This window comes from Neolamprologus brichardi, chromosome 2, assembly GCF_056152115.1.
Source record: "Neolamprologus brichardi isolate AB-2024 chromosome 2, ASM5615211v1, whole genome shotgun sequence".
NCBI lineage: Eukaryota > Metazoa > Chordata > Actinopteri > Cichliformes > Cichlidae > Neolamprologus > Neolamprologus brichardi.
In genome coordinates, this window is record NC_142105.1 from 5,185,735 (window position 1) to 5,207,689 (window position 21,955).

A 21,955-nucleotide genomic window follows, 5' to 3' on the forward strand; every position below is an offset into this window, starting at 1 on the left:
GCTTGTTTGTATCTGATCTTACAGTCTGAGGCTCGTTAGAAACCACAACACGGTTAAAAACAAAGATATTTAATGCTGTCAATGGTAAGTGTTGTGGTATTTTCTTTAACAACCTCAATTTTTTTTAAAAAAGCCCTTAAAAGAATTCACCCTCCTGTTTTTAGAAGTACAGTAATGATCAGCAATTCCAGTACACCATAGCAAATATTGTGTATTCTTTATTTTTCCTGTTTGATGAAGACTTCTTACTGGGGTCAGGGCTGGTTAGAGTTGGCAGGTGGCTTCTTCTGTCTTTTTTCCCTCAAACAGCAGCAATGATTGCTTAATCATGAATTGTGCTGCCTTTCTTTTTAATTATGTTTCTGACTAGAGATGTAACAATCAATGTCAGCCTTTGGATCAATTAAAGAAACTATAATAGGTGTATTTAACAACTTAGGGACAGCAAAATAACACAACAATGCTTCTAACAAACACCGTGCAACAATATCACCTATTTTGAGTCATGTTTCTGGTTGTGTGAAGTATACCATTGTGGTCATGCACTCATCATGGACATGAATGTCATGATAATTTGGGGCTTTTAAAGATGTATTTGATATTATATATATTAGCTTGTATTTTGACCCTGTTTGCATGAAAGAAAATGCAAAATAAATTAAAACCGGTGCACCCAACCCTTGTTCCAATCCGTTTTTTTTAAGCCACTGAAGATGTACACCGTGCAATCATTCCGAAGAACAAAGAAACCAGTAAAAAAGCAGTTACTGGTACATGGAATAATTATTAGAAAAGTCAGTAAAAAGTAAGCCCAAAATTACCATTACATTCATGCCCATGATGACTTCTGACTACAGGTAAGTCCAGGATTTCTTTTAGCTCAGGCTTTGGTCTCACAAAGTGCATAAACCTAAGACTCTTTAACAGCTGATCCATTACATTCATGAGTGTCTGTTTGCCATCAGGCACCAGGCAAGCAGCATACAGTTGGTTCATTGGGGAGTTTATTAGATGAAAATAGCTGCTGTGTCTTGAAATAACACTAAAGTGAGAATGAATCAGAACAGCAAGTCACTACCTTTTAAAGCAAAAGAGTGAAAGACAAAATGCAGCCTGCAGTGATAATATTCACAGGTTCTTATTCATTCATACATAATTTATATTGACTTCTTAAAACACACAGACATTAATATGTAAATCTACCCTACATATAATATCTTGTACATCTTTTACACTGGCTTTAACAAGCACTACTAAAAGTATACTTCAACTCACAAGCAAGCTGATGAGTTGTTGTTATCGTGTGACGAACGGCGTTAAAACTAATAATTAAATCTGATATTTCAGATATTTGTTTTGTATCTAATTGCCGGTATTGATCATTCTTTCTCCTGGTCCAAACATACCAACTTTTTTTAAATTTTTTTTTATTTCTATAATACAGGAAAATGTTTAATGTATGTGTGTGTGTGTGTGTGGGGGGGGGGGGGGGGGGGGGGGGGGCGGGGGGTATTCGGGGAAAATCGTGTGCGCTATCCCACGCTCAGACGTTTTTTCAGTGATCTCACATACACTCCTCTGATCCTACTAACACATGAATTGTCATTGAGGCTTTTGTAGACTCTGCAGGGTGCTGTGCTGCACAATTAAAGTTTAGCGCTCAGTACAAACACCTACTGATTACAAATTTGATCAGCGAAACTGATTATTGCTTTTGGACTTTAGCTGTTCTTCCTATTCAGAGACCCAGATTGCTCCCCCACCCCCTTTTCTCCTGCGAGCGCCCTCTGCGCGCTGCACCTGTACTGCTGCGGCTTGTGCGTCAGAAGATGGCAACTGACTCTTTAGACCCCTCTGCTAGTGGAGCTGGCTGCAGACCGAGTCGACTTTGCGAAGTGGCAACGGGTTCTTCTCTAGCTGCATCTGCACCGCACGCGTTTGACAGCACCTCGGTCCACGCGTTTATTACGTAACAGGAACGCAAGGGCAAACTTTTGGTGACATTTTTACGCACAGATTCCCAGTTTGCACGAGTAGACGACCATTGCGCTGCTCTCTTACTACTTCAACCGCGCGATATTCAGCAAAAGAAAAAAGAAAAAAAATCAAAGCGCCACGATGCAAGTTTATATAGCTGTGGCATTCGCTTACGGAGTGTGGGGTAAGTTTAACAACTTCTTTCTTCGCGAAAATATGGGCTGGCTATAGATAAGTTATCTTTTTTCAAGTGTTCCAAAATCTATTGTGTTTTTCACACCAATTTTAAAGGGAACATATTATCTAATAATGCTTTTTAAGAAGTAGCCGCTGGGTAAATCCAAGTAAATATCTTTCACATAAGCACGGACAACAAAAAGGGTAGAGAGGGAGAGAGAATAGTGATTTCCAGGGTTTCTATCGAATGCATGACAGAAGATATAGCAGGATAATTCTGTTGCCTTCACGATAGCTTGAATTGGTCGTATTTAAAATCGTTTTCGGTGCAATGGCTATTCTACCCACTAATAACCACCTCTAATATTATACAATTTAATCTTATCTAAATGTGGACGTAATTGTAATCAATAAACATGCCCAGTTAATATCTTCAGTCCCATTTCATGTTATTATGCATGTGGGTCTGAGGATGTTTGTTTTGCATGTTTATTACATTTATTGGACTGGAGAGAATTTGCCATTTGTTAGATTTTTTTTGGAATTACCTTCGCTGTTCTTCATCTAAAGCATTCATAATCTAATAAAACAGCAGTGCATTCACTACTGTATAGGTAACTCTCCGCCACTTGTGTGGCATCCTGTATTAAGGTTTAGAGCGGGGGGGAGGGAACACCGAGTTAAGTCTGCCAGTTGTTTTCGCTGATGTAGTCCAAAATGAAGTCACCGACCAAGAAAATGTTTGGGATATTAATATCTCCCTGAGATTTTAAACCTATTTAGTGCATTATTTGGTCTGATCATACATCACTCCGTGTTCAGCTGTAGGTTTAAGAAAAAGCTTTTAAGACTGTCATACAGCTTATAAACTAATGGCACAGCAGGGCAGCGATAACCTGTCCCAGGATTTTCTTTGGGATAATTTTCATTCCTTTTTTCCCCATGACTGCTGTCTTTGGTTCCCTTTGTCTCTCTTAAGGTTTCTTTGCAATGACTTCTTGTTTGACTTTGATAACTTTCTGCGTTTTCTGTTGATTTTTGCCTCATTTGTGATCCTCTGTCCACGCTCATTAAGCGTTCAATTAGCTCTCTGTGTATTTAGCCCTGTGCGTCCTTTGTCAGTTGCAGACTTGTCTGTTCCCCTTCCGCCCCTGTGGTTCTGTCTCTGTGTGACTCCCCGAGGCTTTGTTTTCCTTTTTGAACCTTCCAAGTTATTAGTTAGACTTCCTTTTGAGTATGGTGCTCACTCTACGGTGCCTTTTGGTGTGTAGACTTGATTACATTAATTAATGTCAGCTTTGTCTCCATCCTGTTTTCTTGTGTCTGCATTTAAATCATCTCTGAACTTTACGCTAAAACTAGTCATGGAAGAAATGAGCTGCATTTTCTTTGATTAGATTCTAGATACAACCATGCACTGGAAGACAAAATGTCTATACTGTGTGCTGTATTGTGAAAAAATGGATCTGTCGCATCAGAAAACAGCCCATTAAGAGCACAGTTTGTATGTTGTCGCAGTCAAACAGCTGATTGGCTTTATCCCAGAATCTCACAGAGCATTGCCACAAAGCTCTTTGGAACCATAATCCACAATCAGTCAGTAGAAACTGTTGGACCACATCTGTGGCAAACCATCTTCTCTGAGTTTTTTTCAGTGTGCTTACCTCTTTCCTTATCAGCTTTTGTGGGGCTGCAGCATGTTGAAACAATCCCCGAGACCCCGAGTCAATATAATATAAGAGCTGTCTGAGTAGTTGCAGATCAATTTTAGAGCATATTTAATGAATTTTCTCTCATTTCTTTCACTTGAGTCCATGTTTGAACTTGTTATTAAATCATTATTATTTCATATGACATATATACAACATATAAGTAAACCTATAAGACATTCATTTGCATAAATGTTGAATATTTGCAGCTGGTCTTTGATGCCAGCCGAAAAGTCAGGGATAGTTAGTTAGGAAAGTAGTGAAATTAAATTATGGGGAATATGAATATTAAAGAGTTATTTTCTCCATTTTTTCTTCATTATGCTGTAACCCTAACAGCAATTATCCGCCTGAAGGGTTTATGCTCAAAGTGTAAATATCACACTTTTTTAGATGAGCAGCTCATCTGTAATACAAATTGCACGCTCATTTAAGTAAATGTACTTGTGTCAGTCTAAATATTGAGGAACAGCATATTGTAACTGAACGGTTACGTGCAAATATTACAAATAAACAATGTTAGACAAACAACCAATGAAACGAGCTGATATAAGAGTGTACAATTAATAATAGAATAATTTTCACTGTTATTTGTGATATGCTTTATTATTCTTATACTGTATAGTACAATCACTGAAATGTCCAGTCCTGAAGAGTGATTAATGGGATTATTGATTAGTTAATGTTGAAGAAGAATATAAGTAAGTGAATGTAGAGAAACCTTATCTGATATGTGTCCTAGGAAAGTAAGCAACTGATTCTCAAATCAAGTTACAATTAGAGTGAAAAAAAACCCCATTTATTGGTATTTATAATGGCTATAGACCTTTTTAAAGAATTAACCATGTGAAAAGTTTTTATCTAGATAAATATTACAGTTTGTTAATTACTTGGTACTTTTTTAATTGTCAGCTTACTGAGGAAGTAAACTGAAAATGTAAAGTACTGAAATGGCTTGTTGTGGCTGTTATTTGTGGATGTCACTTTTAACCAGACAAGTTATCACCAAGGAATTCATATATCATCGGCAGCCAAGTACGTTCAGAATATTTAATTCTCTGTTCAGTTATTATGAACATCGGGCACTGGCAGAGGCACGACGATCACGTCCAGACACTATCTGGCTGACACACATGGCAGAACTTGTGACCGAATTTCCCAGAGGAACCCACCCGAGGGATTAATAAAGTTTTATCTTATCTTATCTTATCTTATCTTATCTTATCTTATCTTACTATCTGCTGAAGTTTCTTTTTCTTGCATGTTGCACACAAAACAAGGCAAGGACATGTTTTCGCTACAGTAAATAGTCTGGTTAAGGGGTGTCAACAGAGCTTGCAATAGGGGTTTGGCAGAGACAAGACCATTTAATATCCAGCAATGTGAGCTGAACATTTGACTTCACGTATACAATTCCATTGGCTAATAGCTAGAAACATTTAGGGATAAAGTGTGAAAAGTTTTGTCAGTAAATAATCTTAAATGGTAATGCAACAGAAGCATTCCTCCATGTGATTTCTAAAGGGATATTCCCTGCAAGTTATCAGAAAACTTATGTTGTGCTATATATTTTGATTGTATTTTATTTTCTATTTTAAAAAAATCAAATCTAATATATGCTATTACAGTGCGTGATACTGTCATACTTTATAGTTCTCCACTGTTAAAGAGAGATTGTGTGCTATGTTTGAATAAAGTAGAAGTCATTAGACATTAGGGGATTAGGGGTTATGCGTTCAGATGCTGGTTTTCAAAGGAGAATTTAATCGTTTACTTCGCAGCCTTAATGCTGCAAGGCTAGCAAGTCTTCCTGTCTGTCTATAGCGAGTCTTTTAGAGTTAACCAGAAATGTGTTTGATCACCCTAGTTTAACCTGATGCAGATGCTTACGTGACATATTCCGCCGTCGCAGAGGAAATAGATTCATGATGAGCAAGGAGAAAATCAGCTGTAACAGATGATGAGCTCAAATTAAATGAAAATATAAACCCTTCCCTGCACAAGTGTCTCAGAAGGCTTCTAGAAACCTCGGTTAAAAGACTAAAAGTGATAAATGAAATGTTAAACTACAAAACTGTTTATTCGATTCTGGAAGCAGTGGATTCAATTGAATCCATTGAATTAAATAAACTGCCTTTGCTACTCTGCTTTACAAGTTCAGCAGCAACTAAATATCTGATATAATTGCCTTTTACTTGAGCTTAAAAATAAAACGTGCTGATAAATTTTTCTCTAAACGGGGCTGCAGAGTGGCTCGTGCTCATTGTCAAATTTGTGTAAATGCACTTCTTTTGAAAAGTTCATTTAAAATTACAGCCACTCATATTTCCTACACCCCCTATTTAAGACTGTTGGCAGTTAGGTTACGTGACAGCACGAGCATCTACAGGCAAAAGCTAACATCTAAGAATTGCTTTAGTTTTCGTTCTTTGAGGAGGGAAAAAGCAAGAAGCCAAACATCGGAGATTTGGGTTATTCTTATTTATGTATTAGACTTTAAACACTGCCAGAATGCCATCTTATTGTGCTGCAGTGAGTAACTACTGATGTGTGAGATCTATGTTAGTATTCCCAAACTGATTTAAATTACAGATTGAACTATTTAAAAAACAATAACGGGGTTTTGAAAGCTAAATTTTAATATATTGTTCATAATCCATCACTAACATGGTGATTTAGGACGAATCAAGAAAAGACTGATAGTGTTAGTGAGTAATATGATGATTTTAACTGTTTTAAATATTAAGGGCATATGTTTATTTTATGATTTCAGGTGCTGCTAACCCTGCCTGGTATTAGCGTACTGGTGTTGTATTAGTTGCTTTCAGGAAAAACAAAAAGGAGGCAGAAATGTTGGGCACACCAGGTGTTATCAAAATAAAAAGGAGATGAAAATTATTTCCCAGCATTTTCAGCATAATGAAACTGTCCAGCTTGATGTATAAAATTCAGTGACTTTTACTCGACTGAATCTAATTTCATGCCGTCGGGTTTCAAGATGTGAAGCTGATATGGTTTTGTTTTGGGTTTTTCACAGAAAATAAAGTGTGAGGGGAATTTATTGTAAACATAATCAGAAATACGAGCACGTGCAGCATGCCATGAGTGAAACCTTTTGATTAGTTTGCACCTTCAGCTGTTCAACTTGTTTGATACCTCAAAGGTGCAATGTTTCAAGTCAGGAGCAGGTCTTTTAGGCCTGCCAACATGAGGCATTGTTTATTATCCCAAAATATTATTTAAAGAACACACACAAACACATTATATAATACCAAATAAAGCACCTGCATTTACTTTACTTTAACAGTTTGCACTAAGGGCAAGAGAAGGGATTGAAGAAAAGGAGTAGATTGTGATTATAATTGGGTGTCAGTCCAGGAATGCCAGTATAGGTTTAATGTATAACCTAAAGTTGGGCCCACGTACTGTTTTTTGAACCAAAGGCAGACTCACTATGGAATTTTAATAGTTAGAGTGCGATTAAAGGAATAGAGAAGACGTCCATGTTTCATAAAGCCCATTTTACATTTGATGCAGGCACCAGGTAATACTTTTTGTTCTGTCTCTGAAGTACATCAGTTATTTAAGATTGCTTAATGAAGTACAGCAGCTTGTTACGGGTTGCAGAAAGAACAGCAGCCTGGATGTTCAGGAGCTCACAAAAATATCAAGATGAGGTTGATAAATGTTACATTTTACTGACACATTTGACAGGAATAAAATAGAGTATCAGAAACTTTTTATTCAATCATATTGCTTTTCTGCTTTGTTTACAGCACTCAATATGACAGAGGAGAGGAGGACTTGCCCACTAGGATATTTCCCCTGTGGGAACCTGACCTTTTGTCTCCCTCAGCTCATGCACTGCAACGGTATCGATGACTGTGGAAATCAAGCAGATGAGGAGAACTGTGGTGAGTCATTGTTTCTACTTGAACACTTGTTAATAAACTCATATGCCCTGATGCATACATCTTCAAAATACCAGCTCCAGAAAGCCCGTAGGTAATGGCTGACACATACACAGTGTTTGAGATTTTCCTGGTTTATTGGTTCATGTGATAAATTACTGGTGTAGATGCTATAAACACACACACTCATACATACAAACACCCTTGCTTTTGAGTAATAACCACTGCTACTGTATTAGAGAACCTTGTTGATGCAAGCTGTGATTTGTAAATGTACAAACTTAGCTTTCCTCGTCACCTGCTGGTGGCATGGGCAGTGGTATTAATATGCATGCTGGCTGCTGTTTTTTAAAATATGTTAATTTACATCTATGATGTACCTTCGAGTCCTGCACTGGTAAAACTCAGTACTGAACTCAACCCGACCTGGACCCAGAAGCAAAGGTTCAGAGCTGGCTTGAGGCATAAGGACTATAAATACAGCTGATGGGTGTCAGGATACGGTAGGAATGAAGAATTCTGCTCAGAAATAATCATTATTCATAACACTAAATCATTTGCATTTTATGCACAGCTGTCATAGTAGCTCTTAACCCTTTAAGACCTACCATAGAACCAAGTCCGCCAGAGCTTATATTATATTTTTACATGCTGTGGAGCCATTTTTGGGAGCATTTCAAGTTGATATACATCAATACAACCATTATAGCCCAAATTTTAATAATATGTCTGTATTAAGTGCATAGTAATTACATACATTGCCAAAAAGTGCAATAAAGTACAAAAAAATGTAAAATCGTTTTTGTTTTTTTAACATATATTTCTAGTTAGAGAAATTTAAGAGGCTTATCTCTCAAAACTGTAAATACAAAAAAGTTGCACAAAATAGTTTCCCACCACAGGAAATTTATTTTAGTCTTCATAGTTTTATTTTTGAAATAAACCATTTTTTATATACTGCAGGAAAAACGAAAATAAATATTATAGTGCAAATTTGCAAAAAAGCAGCATATGCATCAAAATAAACTATTTCCAGCAGTGCAATATGAGTCCTAAGCATCCCAGAAACGGCACAGAAAGTCATAAACTCAAACATAACTTTTAAAAACACCAGTATAGGCTCATAAGGCCCTGATGGTAAAAAAACTACATTTCCGAAAAAAGACGTCACTTCCGGTTTCGGAAAGCTGATGGACGTAGGAAGTGTTACAAACAGCTGATCGGATCCGCAAAGCGTGTTTCTGGAATATTATGTTTTTGTTGCCGCAAGTGCTTTTTATCCAGTTTTTGCAAAGCTATATGTGGAAGGAAACTGGGACTTAAAACAAGCTGATGGCATAAGATGTAAGTACAACTCCTCCGGTTTCATATGCAAAAAAAATTATTGTGCTAGCTTACGCGGTTGCAGAGCTACAGGGATTTAAAAATAGTTACGCAAAACAGAGCGTGCTGCTCCTACTGGCTTTAAAGGGTTAAGCATTATATAATATAAAGTTTGAACTATAAAGCAGTTTGACAAATTAAATTACAATGATAACAAACCAAACTCCTCCAATGTTTTATTTTTAAGTGTGTTTCTCTTTTGCCTCACCCATTGATTTCCTCCTCTGTCCATTTTTTCTTTATTAACCTTGAAATTATATATACATCAAATACCAAGACACAAGTCCGGTTATTAAATATGCTTTAAAAATATGTGCTTATCTATTTATATCCTACACTGGAATTACATTACTCAAAGTGATTTTGTATCATAACTAACATTTATTGATAACAGAGTGAAAAGGTCCAAAGCACCGTAAAGCATAGAAATGCAAACCTTTTAATGTTGGAACTTTCTCACGTGTGCTGATCTGCAGCTCGGATTGGTAGAGTAGGCTTATGCACGACTGATTTCAAGAATGAATCTTGAGGAGACAATCATCAATCATGACTCCTGTGGTGAAACAGGTGCAGCTTATAAACCAACTGTCACATTATAATGAATGACATTTTCTTTTCTTCATGACTTCCGTCCATTCCCCGAGCTTCGTTTCGTGATCCTGCAGGAAGAATTATGACGTGATGTCAGTTTTGTTTTCAGCAGGTGCTGGTGTGTAGCAGTTAAAACTATTTCACAGTATGCAATCACAGATTAGTACATTGCCAGATAACACAGTGGTACACTGTAGAAAGAATAGTCAGTTGGTTTGTTTTGTAATCCAGCACCTAACTGTTAAACATATAGTGTCCATAAGTATTTGGACATTGGCACAATTTATAAAAACTGTACAAATGAAACTAAATCATAAGCAAGATGTGATTGAAGTGTAAACTTTCAACTTTAATCCAAGAAGTTTAAAAAAAGTTTTAACTTTTTAGGATACTTTAATACATAATACATCAAATGCTGTGTTTCCTCCCTTGAGAAGCTCTGCTAGGCCTTTACTGCAGCCACCTTCAGCTGCTGCTTCATTGTGGGACTCTGTGGCATCAGTATTATCTTTAATAAAGCATGCTCTGTTGGGCTGAGAGGTGACTGACTTGGCCATTGAAGAATATCCAATATTTTTGCCTTGAGAAACTCTGGGGTTGCGTTTCCAGTTTCTTTGGGTCGTTATCTATCTGCACAGTGAAGCTCTCTCTGATCATCTTTGCTAAATTCTGCTGAATATGAACAAAGAGTATCGTTCTCTGCACTTAAGAATACATCCGGCTATTTCTATCAGCAGTCACATTTTCAATAAACACTAGTGACACATTTCCATTAGCAGCCATACGGGCCCCCGCCATAACATTGCCTCCATGTTTAACAGATCATGTGGTATATTTGGGATCATGAGCTATTATTTTCATTCTAAATTCTTTGATCTTCTTAACTATGGTACAAGTTAATTTTTCTTTCACTTCCCCCCAATTTTACTTTTTTAATTTCAAACTGTGCACCAAAAAAGTCTTTTGGTGTTGCTGAGCTGGCCAGTGCATTACTTTTTGTTTGTTTGTTTGTTTGTTTGTTTGTTTTTGTTTTTTCAGATATACCTGATGTTTGGCCATTGCTAAAGTTTTTGCTATCTGGTTGTTTGGGTTTTTTATTTTTTGGTTTTTCGGCCAAATGATTCCTCCCTCACTCTTTGGACCTCATATTGACAATTCAAATTCTAGTAAACAGCTATTAAATATAAATAATCAACACCATATCTTTTTTCTGCTTCATTTGACATGGAATACCAAACAAACAATCCTCTCCTGGCAATGAATTATTAATAATAAGTTATTCAGTTACTTTTGAGCCTCTGAAAACAGGTGTTGTGACTTTCATCCATAAATAAAGCCGCGGCCGGCTGAGTTGGTTGTGTCCCTGTGACGCGCCTCCAATAATCCATAATGAGTCGTACTTGTACTTTGCGCATTTATTTTAAGAACAAAACAAAAACAAGCGTTTGCGCTTTCAATCAATTTACAAATAGCGCATGGATTAACTGGTGTGCCAAAAAATGACGGTCAACAGAAAAGTTTGCCCACAAACCACTCACCCAACAACACCTGCTGCGAACACCAACATCAGGTAAATAGACTGTGACCACACCCACATGCCATAACCTGAGACACAGGTAAGGCTATACACCTGTGCCACCATAACAAAAAGGCAAAACATAAACATTGACTTTGGCTCTTACAACAGGAGACTGTGAAAATGGCAGTTAATGCAATCTTGTTTTTAAAAAAGTCTTTAAAGATGAAAATCCAACACGTTGATCCACTTCTATCCAGGTTAATTTTTCGAATATATTTATTTGTACACTGTCAGTCAAAAGTTTGGACACAACTTCTCATTTAATGTTTTTTTCTTTATTTTTACTACTTTCTACTTTGTAGATACATGCTGAAGACATAAAATTTATGAAGCTAGATATATGTGTGTGTATATATATGAATTATTAAAAACTCTAAATATGTTTTCATATTTTAGATTCCTTAAAGTAGTCACACTTTGCTTTGTTGACAGCGCTGCAAACCCTTGGCTTTCTCTCAATGAGCTTCATGATGTAGTCACCTAAAATGTTTTTCACTTCACAGGTGTGCCTTGTCAGGGTTCATTTGTTAAATTTCTTGCCTTCTTAATGGGGTTGGGATTATAAGTTGTGTTGTGCAGGGGATGTACACAGCTGACAGCCCTATTTGACACCTGTTAGAATTCATATTATAGCAAGAACCAATCAGCTAAGTAAAGAGAAACGACAGTCCATCGTTACTTTAAGAACTGAAGGTCAGTCAGTTCTTGCTAAAACTTTGAATGTGTCCCAAAGTGCAGTCGCAAAAGCCTTCAAGCACTACGATGAAACTGAGGAGCGCCCCAGGAAAGGAAGACCAGGAGTCACTTCTGCTGCTGAAGATAAAGTCACCAGCCTCTGAAATTGCAAGTTAACTGCACCTCAGATGAGAGCCCAGATAAATGCCAGACAGAGTTCCAGTAGTAGACACATCTCTACATCAACTGTTCAGAGGAGACTGCACGAATCAGGCCTTCATGATCAAACAGCTGCTAAGAAACCACTACTAATGAGAAGCAGCAAGAAGAAAAGATTTGTTTGGGCCAAAAAACCCCCACAAGGAATGGACATTAGACCAGTGGAAATCTATGCTTTGGTTTGATTAGTCCAAATTTGATATCTTGGGTTCCACCTGTTGTGTCTTTGTGCAACACACAAAAGGTGAACGGATGGTCTCTACATGCATGGTTCCCACCATGAAGCATGGAGGAGCAGGTATGATGGTATGGGGGTGCTTTGCTGGTGACACTGTTAGGGTATTTATTCATAATTGAAGGCTCACTGAATCAGCATGGCTCCACAGCATCCTGCAGCGACATGCCATCCATCATTTATTTTTCAACAGGACAATGACCCCAAACACACCTCAGAGCTGTGTGAGACAGAGTCATGAAGTGCAGCGCCAGATGGCGTGACCTCCACAGTCAGCTGACCAGAACCCAGCCGAGATGGTTTGGGATAAGATGGACCACAGAGTGAAGACAAAAGCACCAAAGATCTCTGAGAAACTCTTTCAAGACTGATGGAAAACCATTTTAGGGGATGACTTCATGAATGCCATGAATGGATGCTAAGAGTGTGCAAAGCTGCAATCAAAGCAAAGGGCGGCTGTTTTGTAGAATCTAAAATATAAAACATATACTCACTATGGAAAATACTCACAAATAAAAAATAGTTTTGATGCCTTCAGTGAGAATCTACAATGTAAATAGTCAAAAAATATTAAAAAACATTAAAAGGTCTCTCCTAACTTTACAGACTGCTCTATTAGTGGGTGTTCTGCCTTGCTGTCCATATTTTTGCTAGTCTGCAATGTTGGTCCTGATGGGACGTAAGCACAGATGTCACCAGATGGTCAACAGCTGCTTCTGACTCTTTTATTTCATCATCTGAAAGGCTGCCTCAAATTCATTGATCATTCAGTCCCATTATTCTATGATTCATGAAGTAACTAAAAAAAACTACTGTGATTTTCCATTTCACTGATACAACTGCACAATCAAAGGAAAACACGCTAGGTCATCACTGCTATTACATTTCATTAGACTGGAAGAATAGGTCTTTCAGCCTGTTAATGCCTCACTGTGCTGACTGTCTGATTAAAACAAAGCCAGTTGGGAAAGATTGTCCTTTTGTTTTGTCCACAGATGTAAAAACATAATGAGTGAATCCTAACTCTCTAAAACTGCACACTCACTGCCACTAACTTCTTAAGGGAATATAGGTCTTGGAGATAATTGTAAAGGCGGTTGAGAAAACCTTTGCAGATAAAACCTGGAGGTGCCCAGGTATAAGGATAACAGGATTATCATTGCATTTGCTATGCAAAACCAAAACAAATACAAGCACCTGAACCAGTAATAAGGAGGAAACCACACTAATGAATCCTGACAAAACAATCACAAGAAAACTATACTACTTTATACTACACAGAACGAAGCTAAACAAGGGCAAAAAACCACCGACACTCACATTTCCTGACATTTATCGATGCCTGTTTGTGGTGAGTACCAACATATCAAACGAATTAAAAATTATAAATCACTTCAAGCTTGCTTTCTGGCATGTTGGACTCTCGGCCACTGAGCTGTGGCTCTGTGATATATGGAGACAAAGATGTTTATATAGTTTTTTGGGGTTTTTTACCTATTATTTAATGTTTTACTGGAACAATTTTTATGCTTTTTAATGATGTATTTCAGTTTTATATATTTTATTTTATATTATATCATATCACTGCATACAAACAGTACTATGATGTTTTACTTGGTATTTAGTAATATAACATATAATATCATTGCCATCTATCCATCCATTCGCTTCCGCTTATCCTTTTCAAGCTGTATTTTCAACAAAAGCATAAAGATTTTCTTTGATTTGTTCACTCCAAGTTAAGTTAGTAACCCAGCAAGTTAACTGATTTATGTCAATGCTTTGAAAACTCAAACATACAGTGCCCAAATAATAAATAAATTGAAGGAAGACATCGGATCTGAAAAGATGATGAATATCTTTGCTGATATTGAATGAATGAAAGGATGCCACATCATGGTGTCGCTGCCTTGCCTGTAGATGTCTGCGTGTCCCTCCATGGATACGTCTCCCCAGACCATCACTGACCCACTGCCAGACCGGTCATGCTGAATGATCTTACAGGCACCATAGTTCTCTGACTGTCATGTGTTGGTGGTGGACCTGCTAATTCTGCTGTTGTGATTTGGCGCTATATAATTAAAATGGAATTGAATTGATTTGAAATTAATAACATGTACACTACAGGTGTAACACTGAGACGACTCGTAACAAAGGAATGTAATTTTTCCTGCCTTGCATTTGACTAGGGTCAGTGCCACTACTAATAGTTTAAGTCCTCCATTATTGCACATCAACACGTGCCTTTTCCACTGTGATTTCCGGCACATTCTCAAAAATATGGAGGAGGTTCTAAGAGACTCTAGGAGAGTTGGACAGGGCCATGCAAGATCCTTAACTCATCAGCAGGATTGGCATCTGCTTGGCCACTGAATGTCTCTGACCAAACAAACAAAAACAGACTTCATTATTTAAGACCTTGTATGTGAGGAGCAGGATTTTGAATTCAATTCTGGATTTAACAGGAAGCCAATGAAGGGAAGCCAAAACAGGAGAAATCTGCTCTCTGTTTCTAGTCCCTGTCACGACTCTTGCTGCAGCATTTTAGATCAGCTGAAGGCTTTTCAGGGAGTTTTTAGGACATCCTGATAATAATGAATTACAGTCGTCCAGCCTGGAAGTAATAAATGCATGAACTAGTTATTTCAGACGCAGCTGAAACAGATTACGACCTCCTCTCCTACTTAAATGACCAATTCAATATTCCAGGAGTTGAATGTGATACTCTGATGTTTTTAGTTTGTTTTCCAAAATGTTTTTGAAGGTTCAGGATTTTCCTTCTTACAGCTGGTACCTTTCATACATATAGTTTTCATACATTTTACAGCACAGCAGCTCACCACTCTAATGTCCACAATTCAACTTTAAGACCCCAAATTGATGTCTCCTCATCAATTCCATGTGTATTACTCTACAGAGTAGTATACATGCTGTATAGACCCACTACAACTATACACCTGATTAAAAACCTTTAAGGGTGAGTGACCTGAATTATTCAAAAAAGAACAGTGGTGTATTGCAATATAATTGATCTGAATAGAAACAGTGGTCAGATTTTTTTTTGATTGTAGAATAACAGCATACAGCTGCCCCACTTGTTTTTATTTTTCCACACGTGTCTTATTTCTTGCAGACCTGAGCTTAAAAGAGTAGAAAAATATTTACTTCAATCTGTGCATGTAACGAGTTGCACCTTGGTTCCAGAAAGCAGACTCGGATAGCAAAAAAGCCAGAACACTTTTATTATTTCAACATGACAGGGTAGTTAAAAGGTTGGCAATCAGTTCTCAAAGTAAGTGATTGAAATTGAAATATTTAGTTTTAGGAGGGGGTTCTCTTTTTACAAAGATGTCATTTACTTCCTTTTTTTATCAATACACGTCTTAAATGTTATGCTGATAAGAAGCAAATGTTGTTCACCTTACTGTGAAAGATAAAATACTCTTGTAGTAGTTTGACTGTCTTTTTCTTTTCTTTTCTTTTTTTTTTACCAAGCATTGCCAACACCAGTTATGTGTTAAGGTCAATTGCATAAATGTCCTTAGAGACGAGGTGCACAACTGCAAAATTCCACCTGACAGAACTTAAACTCTTAAATGTAGAGAACTAAATGAGATAAATAAAGGTTGTTAAATTTGAATCCACCTGCCAGACAGACAGATAGGCCAAACTATAATTTGGCTTCTTTTTGAGCCAGCAGACTTTTAAAACATGTTGGAACATTAACCACAAACAACTCTGATTGTTTCTTTGTTCCATCATTTTGGAGGTGTTGGAGGAATTTAAATGGTGCGGTTATAGAAAACTGTCACACTCAGTCATAAACACCTAGTTAAAATAGCCACTATGATATGTGAAAAAAAACACATAAATCTATGATGACATATATAACTGTAGTAAAGACTGAACCAGCATACCCATTGGTGCAGTAGGGGAATCTCTTCAGACTGGATTGCCATTTTGTTATCTTCAGTACTCAGTGTGACACCTTTTAGCCATTTTCAGGGGGAAAGCGTTGATATCCTGCTAGTTTGATGTCACTTGCAGTCAAGGCTGATGATGTTGCTCCTGGTTTGCTCGCTTAACCATGTGCACTTTATCACAGAGCAGAACAAGCTTAGAGAAAACAGCTGTCAGAAAGCAAAGTCCCAATGCCACTTTCAGGTCAGCGACTGTTCCGTTAGCTTCTGTGACTCTTTGCAAACAAATCTCATTTATGAGTCCTTCTGGGACATGAATACAATCTTGGCATATTTGTTCATATTGTTTATTTTCTTTTTAAACCATTAGATACTGGGTTAAGTATTGTAGGACAAAACAAACAAACAAAAAGCTTGCCCTGTGTGGGCACAGCTGCCAAAGGGAGTTCTAATTTAAAGACTAAAGGGATGAGTTATAAAAAAAATCCTCCCCATATATTTGTTTTGAAAGGGCAAAGGAAATCAAAGTCAGCTCAGCTATCAGAGTGTCCAGTTTTTGGCACATCTGTGTTGGTTTCATTTATCAGTTGGGTGGTGGTCAGGTGGTTTTGCCATCCCTAGTCCCTCCTGTCCATGTATCTAAGTGTCATTTGGATGTTCAGATCAGGGATTTACTTTGGGTGAACATGAAGCCTCTCAAGTTATCAAAACCAGTTAAACCTGTACTTCTTTTGAGCTAATTAAGATCATTGGATTACGGTTTGCTGTTTTGGATACAGTAATTATGATTGCTTTCATTACGGAAGATATTGAGACTTTTAAACAAATTAAGCAAAAGGCTCTAGTTATGATATTCAATATTATCTTCTAACTTCATTATTGCCTTTGTTCATCTGATTTCTCCTCCCACGTTTAAACAGCAAGATAAAATATTGTTTTATTTGTCTCCAAAAGTTGATTCTGTTCATCTGGACGTAGCGTTTTGTGGGAGAAACGTTTTGTCACTCATCCAAGTGAATTCTTCAGTCTCATCTGAATTCTAGCCTCTGTCAGTGCGCCCCAGGGTGCCTGTGGCTACAATGTAGCTTGCCTTCACCAGTGTGTGAATATGTGTGTGAATGGGTGGATGGCTGAATATGTAAAGCGCTGTGGAGTCCTTGGGGACTAGTAAAGCGCTATACAAATACAGGCCATTTACAGGTTTCCCCAATCTTATAAACAGTACATTTGCATAATGACTGAAACCAGCCCACTGAAGAAACAATGGGCTGTGAGGTCAGTTCCTTAATCATAATTATCCAAATTCTTATGGCCATTGATCAACAACCACTGATCAATGGCCATGAGTACCATTCACAGAGAGTTGGGGAATGGCTGCAATCACAGCATTGTAAGATGGCGAAAGATGTACCGTTAGGCCCCCTCCTCAATTCAGAGATGGTCTTTCCCTTTTCACATAAATGGCCTCCTTGACTCCGCACTCAAACCAGCGTTCCTCCGTGTCCAGGATATGTACATCCTTATCATTGAAAGAGTGTCCACTGGCCTGTAGGTGTAAATAGACTGCAGAGTCCTGGCCTGATGAGGTAGCTCTTCTGTGTCTGTGAAGGTTCTCAGTCATCCAGGTCATCGTAGTCAAAGGAGCTTGCAAAGAAAAGCGTCTGGACTTCTGTGTTGTGCCATCTGCTTTGCCAGAGGTTGTTTGGTTTCCCTGATGTATAAATCCTGGCAATCCTCCTGGCACTTAACAGCGTACACTATCTTACTCTGTTTGTGTCGGGGGACCCGATCCTTGAGGTGGACCAATTTTTGGCGCAGCATGTCTTGCGGTTTAAAAGCCACAGAGACCCGGTGTTCAGAAAAAATGCGTCTCAACTGCTCCAATACTTCAGTATGCGTTGAGATGCATTTTTCTAAACACCAGGTCTCTGTGAATCAACTTTTGGAGATTTACTTACCTGGATGATTGAGCATGCATCAAGATTGTTTTATTAGTACACAGACTGATGTAGTCCAACCACTTTTAGTCTCAGGAGCACACTGTACTTTTGTAGTTGTAATAATTCAAAGAACTGAACTCTAAGGTGTTTTTATACTGCCAAGAATGTCAGTATGGTTGAATAATATGCATATCGAAGTATGTATTTCTATAAGTTCAGGGACTTTTGAAATGTGCGCCTCCTACTGTGACTCTCAGTCTGAAAAGTTGACAAATAGGTACTGTATCAGCATTAAAATAGTGCTCACAAGATACTGAGTTAGAAGTTATCACTGCTGACAAAAGAGCAGTAATCCTAGTTGGCATCTTTTCAAAATAAGCTGAAAAAACCCACCACTTGCTTTAATAAATATAAAAATCGTTTCACCATTCAATGAAAAACCTTGTTTCCTCAAATCAGTAAAAACAGAATGCGTTGAGATTTAAAGCCCTTTAAAATCATATAAACTAACAAAATTGTTATTCTACCTTCTGCTTCTACTTTGCTCATAATCGAATCATCGTCTCGCTTCTTGCTGCGTTTTGCCAGCTGATAACTGAAAGACAAGGGATTAGAGAGCTTTTTCAGAGAGAATAGGAAGAAAAAAGAAGAGCCTGGACTGTGACTGAAATGGCAAAGGAAGAAAAAAAAAGGCTTAACTCTAACTTTGGATTTTGAGAAATATCTCTAAACGTCACACACGTTAAAGGCAGCAGGGGCTTGAGTGGTGAATGTCATTTTAAAGAAATGTATAATATGTGGCTCTGTCAGTATTCTCTGTGTCTGTATTTGAAGTGATGTAGGAGGTTGATAATAAAAAGAAGTTGAGTATATAAGAGGATAAATAATGTTTCACAAGATAAAATGAGAGAGGAAAACTTCTAAGCAAAGTAATGAATTCAGGCAAACTTCTAAATAAAACTCTTGGATGTTTGGAAAGCATCCACACCAGCTCTGTGCACAGATTTCTAAACTGAGCCAACAGATTGATAAAACTCTGTGAAAGGACTTGCAATGCATAATGCATTAGCTTTGTGTGTATGTGAATTAAACTGCAATTACACAATAGCAAATATCCATTTTGCCAAATCCTGAATCGAGTGTATAGATTATTAATCCATCCAGATGTTTTCAATGCATTTGTATGAATGATTATAAAAGCGAAACATCAGCATGTTCGTATTGTACTTGTGGGCATTTAAAAGAACCGAAGTTAGATCAAAGAATGGTTACACCATATACTTGAGTTTCACAGTGGCATTTTCAATGGATTTAGTAAACCAAAAAGTGGCACCAGCTTGTCACAAGTTGAATAAGATGGAGGCAGCTGCCAAAGTTTTGGAATGTGTGAGTGTGGAAAACTAGTGATGGCTGTGTGAGCTTGATGTGGTTGATAGAGTAGGTCAGAAAGGTGAATGAAGGCAAGCAGAGGAATGAAATAGAACTTGGCAGATCACCACAAGAGAAGAATGTTAGTATAAATACGGCTGTTCGATATAACGATATATATCGGATATCGATATAAAAAGATCTATTGTTTCATTTTATGCTATCGTTTGTTTCGTGGTGTCGCAAAATAAACTGTTCACGGCAATATTTTTTCATTGTTTTCATGGTCACTGTAGTGGCTATATTAATTTCTTACAGTTCTCTCTTTCTGTTATATTTAATATAACCACACTACGGACGGACAAGCGCCTGTTTTTATGCGTTGTCGTTAGCAACAATGACGGTAAAACCATTGCATGTCCGCTTGTTTATTTTCCACATAAACCTTTCAGAATAAAGCTCAAGATCCTGTTGAGACTTTTCAAAATAAACTGAATCACATGAAAGAGCATGCAGAGTGTTTACGGATGAGAAGCAAAAAAGAGCCGTCAGGTGCTAAAAAATAAACCTTAGACTCAAACGTTAGAACGGGCTTTTCCCCGCAGCACGCCGTGTAATTAATACTTACATTGTTAAAACACTCGACTCCAGGTACACGACGCCCAGCTGGAAACATTTCATGCAAGTCGAGCTGCCCGAGACTCACAGAATTTACAGAAAATGTTAAATTTGTGATTTATATCGTTATCGGACGATACATGTCTTATATCAGGATATGAGCTTTTCGTCATAGCGCACGGCCCTAAGTATAAAGCAAAATCATAAGGCGGTAATCAGCCTGTGTGGGCACAGAGGCCTAAGTATAGCGACCATCGTTGCAAGCGGAACAAGACTGGCAGAGAAGTACTAAAAATGTTAATGAACCACAGAGCTGTATGTTACTCTCCAGCCCGTTCTCACTCCCGAGGCGTAACATGCCGACGTTTTGTCACGTCCTGAGGAACGCGAAAGGAGACCTTCGGCGTTCTTATGGTACGCGGCGGGTTATGGGCGAAATCCAGTGCAATGACGCTCCCGCGGTAATAGACGTTCCAGCCCTGTATTCCAGCCCTAAACCTAACCTTATCCCTAGCCCTAACCATAACCTTTTTCCTGAGGTTAACCAGGACTTTAATGATGTTAAATAGCGTGTTTCTAAGCGATTTGAAGAAAAAGAGCGAACATGTGTAGATTGCGTCCATACGGTTCTCATATTTCCTCATTTTTCCGAGGTCGTCATTTAGGAACGTGGTGGGTAGCCGAAAACGTAATATGTTGACGATTTGTCACCTAGCGTAAAATGTTACGGTTTGGGAGTGAGAACGTGTTGTACTCTCCCTGCTTCTCTGGTCTTTCTATTCCTTTTTTTGACATTTAACAGTGAACATTTATATGTATAACAAGGGATTACAAGACTTCTAATTCAAAACTGCTATGAGATTAAAGCCCCATCAAAGAAAGTCTTTTAGGATGTATTATATCCTAGGATATATCCATATTTCCTTTTTCTTACAATTATATTCTGTAGTCATGGTGAAAAGAAGGTATGCCCTGTTTAAATTCCAACATTTTCCTTGTCAGGATAAAGTGAAGGTAAACTGATCAGTTATTAAAATTTACTAAATATGACAGATACTGTCTCATTGTTAACTGAAAAAAAGGAAAATGTGTTTGTATATATATATTAAAAAAAAAGTAGACCTTTATTGCTTCTGTAGGGAATTAATTTTCTTTTCTAAATGTACTTGTATATTGTTCACATGTTGAAATAAATTACCAATCAATCAATTAAAAAGAGGGTTAATTGGCAGCCAGGTACTGCTAATTAAATGCATTCATATAGAAAAATTTGAGTGTGCCTCACATTTTATAAAAGCAGAAGTTTTGCCAGTTTGCTGGTCTAAAGCATTAGCAAGTGTGACACACTCAAGGAGGAAAGGCATTACCAATGATTTTAAAGATACAATTGCTGCTGCTCATCAAATAGGATAGGACAAACATCTCACGGTGACTATCAAGCATGGTGGTGGAGGCATGATGCTATGCGTTTGTTTTGAAGTCACATGATCTAGGCACCTTAACGTCATTGAGTCGATCATGAACTGTATAACAAAGTATTTTAGAGTTAAATGTGAGGCCTCTGTTCAACAGCTAAAGCATGTCCCAAACTGGGTCACACAACAGGACAAAGCACAGAAGGAAATTTCCGGCATTTGTTACCATGGCCCATTC

The 21,955-nt window shown here is 37.7% G+C and overlaps 1 protein-coding gene across 1 annotated transcript in view; it reads left to right on the forward strand.

The window, feature by feature from the left end:
* The first annotated feature begins 2,117 nt into the window (after positions 1-2,117).
* The window catches only part of rxfp1 (relaxin family peptide receptor 1), a 76,330-nt gene continuing 56,492 nt past the window's right edge, over positions 2,118-21,955 (forward strand). Inside the window, exons 1-2 of the mRNA XM_087852394.1 lie at positions 2,118-2,161; positions 7,640-7,777. Of these exons, the coding sequence (XP_087708520.1) occupies positions 2,119-2,161; positions 7,640-7,777 (181 nt within the window). The 5' untranslated portion in view covers position 2,118. The remainder of the gene's footprint in view (positions 2,162-7,639; positions 7,778-21,955) is intronic.